The 1,673-nt window shown below is 33.7% G+C and overlaps 1 protein-coding gene across 1 annotated transcript in view; it reads right to left on the reverse strand.

Annotated features, from left to right (window-relative positions):
* The window catches only part of USP37 (ubiquitin specific peptidase 37), an 89,547-nt gene that overhangs the window by 43,933 nt on the left and 43,941 nt on the right, over positions 1–1,673 (reverse strand). The window contains exons 12-13 of the mRNA XM_055090008.1: positions 620–751; positions 332–455 (exon numbers count right to left, since the gene is read on the reverse strand). Coding sequence (XP_054945983.1) covers positions 332–455; positions 620–751 — 256 coding nt within the window. The remainder of the gene's footprint in view (positions 1–331; positions 456–619; positions 752–1,673) is intronic.

The raw sequence follows: 1,673 nt of genomic DNA on the forward strand, positions 1-1,673 counted from the left end.
CTGTCATACAGAGTGAAGTAAGTCAGAAAGAGAAAAACAAATATCGTATATTAACGCATATATGTGGAACCTAGAAAAATGGTACAGATGAACCGGTTTGCAGGGCAGAAATTGAGACACAGATGTAGAGAACAAATGTATGGACACCAAGGAGGGAAAGCGGTGCGGGGTGGTGGTGGTGGTGTGATGAATTGGGAGATTGGGATTGACATGTTTACACTGATGTATATAAAATGGATGACTAATAAGAACCTGCTGTATAAAAAAATAAATAAAATTCAAAAAAAAAAGAAATAGAAAAAATAAAAAAATAAACACAATTAGTACTCACATTCTGCATATAACCAGAGAATCTCTCTGCTGTAGCTGAAATGGCATTTTTAACCTTCTTGAGTAAATCTTTTTTCGTCTCTGAATTACAGATATCTTTTTTAACAAGCAAGTGTGCAAAGCGCCTGGTAAAACAAAAGCGACAAGTTTAGCAGGTTTTACAAAACACTGGATGGTATTATATTTTAAGGACTGCTAGCAATGGCACATAAAATTTTAAGTGTCTAATACTCCATTATTCTATAATAAATAAGGTAAAAAGGTTACTAAGTAAGTACGCAACAGTTACCTGATAAGTGCATTGAGTGGAATTTTCTTCCATGGGATACCTTGCTTGAGCAAGTCATTTGCAAAGGATTGGAGTGAAAACAGAGACTGTAAAATAGCATTCATATAGCAGGTATTTCCCAAATTGGAGAAGCTGAAAATGAAAGAAATAGTACTTTTGAAGACAACAGTAGTTCCTGAAGTAAGTTCACTTGAGCAGGGGTTCTCCACCATAGCATGCATCAGAATCACCTGGAGGGTTTGTTAAAATACATATTGCTGGACCCCAACTGCAGAGTTTCTGATTCTGTAGGTCTGGACAGGGAAGGTGCAAAAAATGTGCACTTCTAACAGGATCCCAGTTGATGCTGATGCAGTATAACATTAATACAACTTAGTTTCATCTCAAGGACAATTATACATTTTCAAATAAATGCTAAAAAGGACTGGGGACTTATCCAGAATACATATATGCTTAATGGGTACCGCCAAACATCATTCTAAAGTACATTTTTTTTTTTAAAAAAACTTTTGTTTGGAAATATTCTCAAACTTTCAGAGAAGTTGCACAGAATAATATTCTTTACCTAGATTCACCAATTGTTAACCCTTTTGTACTCTGTGCTTTATCATTTAACACCTCTCTCTCTATATTTTTCCTGAATCATCTGAGAGTAGGCTGCATAGATCATACCCATTTAGCTCTAAATACTTCAGGGTATATTTCAAAAGAACGAGAACATTCTCTTATATAACCAGAGTACAGTTACGAGCATTATAAAATTTAATGCTAACATAATACTCTTATCTAATATACTTTCTTTAATCCAATTTTGTCAATTGACCCATGTTTCTTCACAGCATTTTTTTCTCCCTAAGCACAAGATTCAGTCCAGGAACATAATGCATTTAGTTTTCATGTCTCTTTAGTTTTCTTCAATCTGGAGTAATTCTTACATTTGGACTCAACTCTGTCATGTTGTTATAATTTTACTTATCTATTTGGTGTGTTTTAGAAAAATTTCTTTTGGTTTTTTTTTTTTTTTTTTTTTTTTTTTTTTTTTGTGGTATGCGGG

This window comes from Physeter macrocephalus, chromosome 2 (assembly GCF_002837175.3).
Source record: "Physeter macrocephalus isolate SW-GA chromosome 2, ASM283717v5, whole genome shotgun sequence".
NCBI classification, from domain to species: Eukaryota; Metazoa; Chordata; class Mammalia; order Artiodactyla; family Physeteridae; genus Physeter; species Physeter macrocephalus.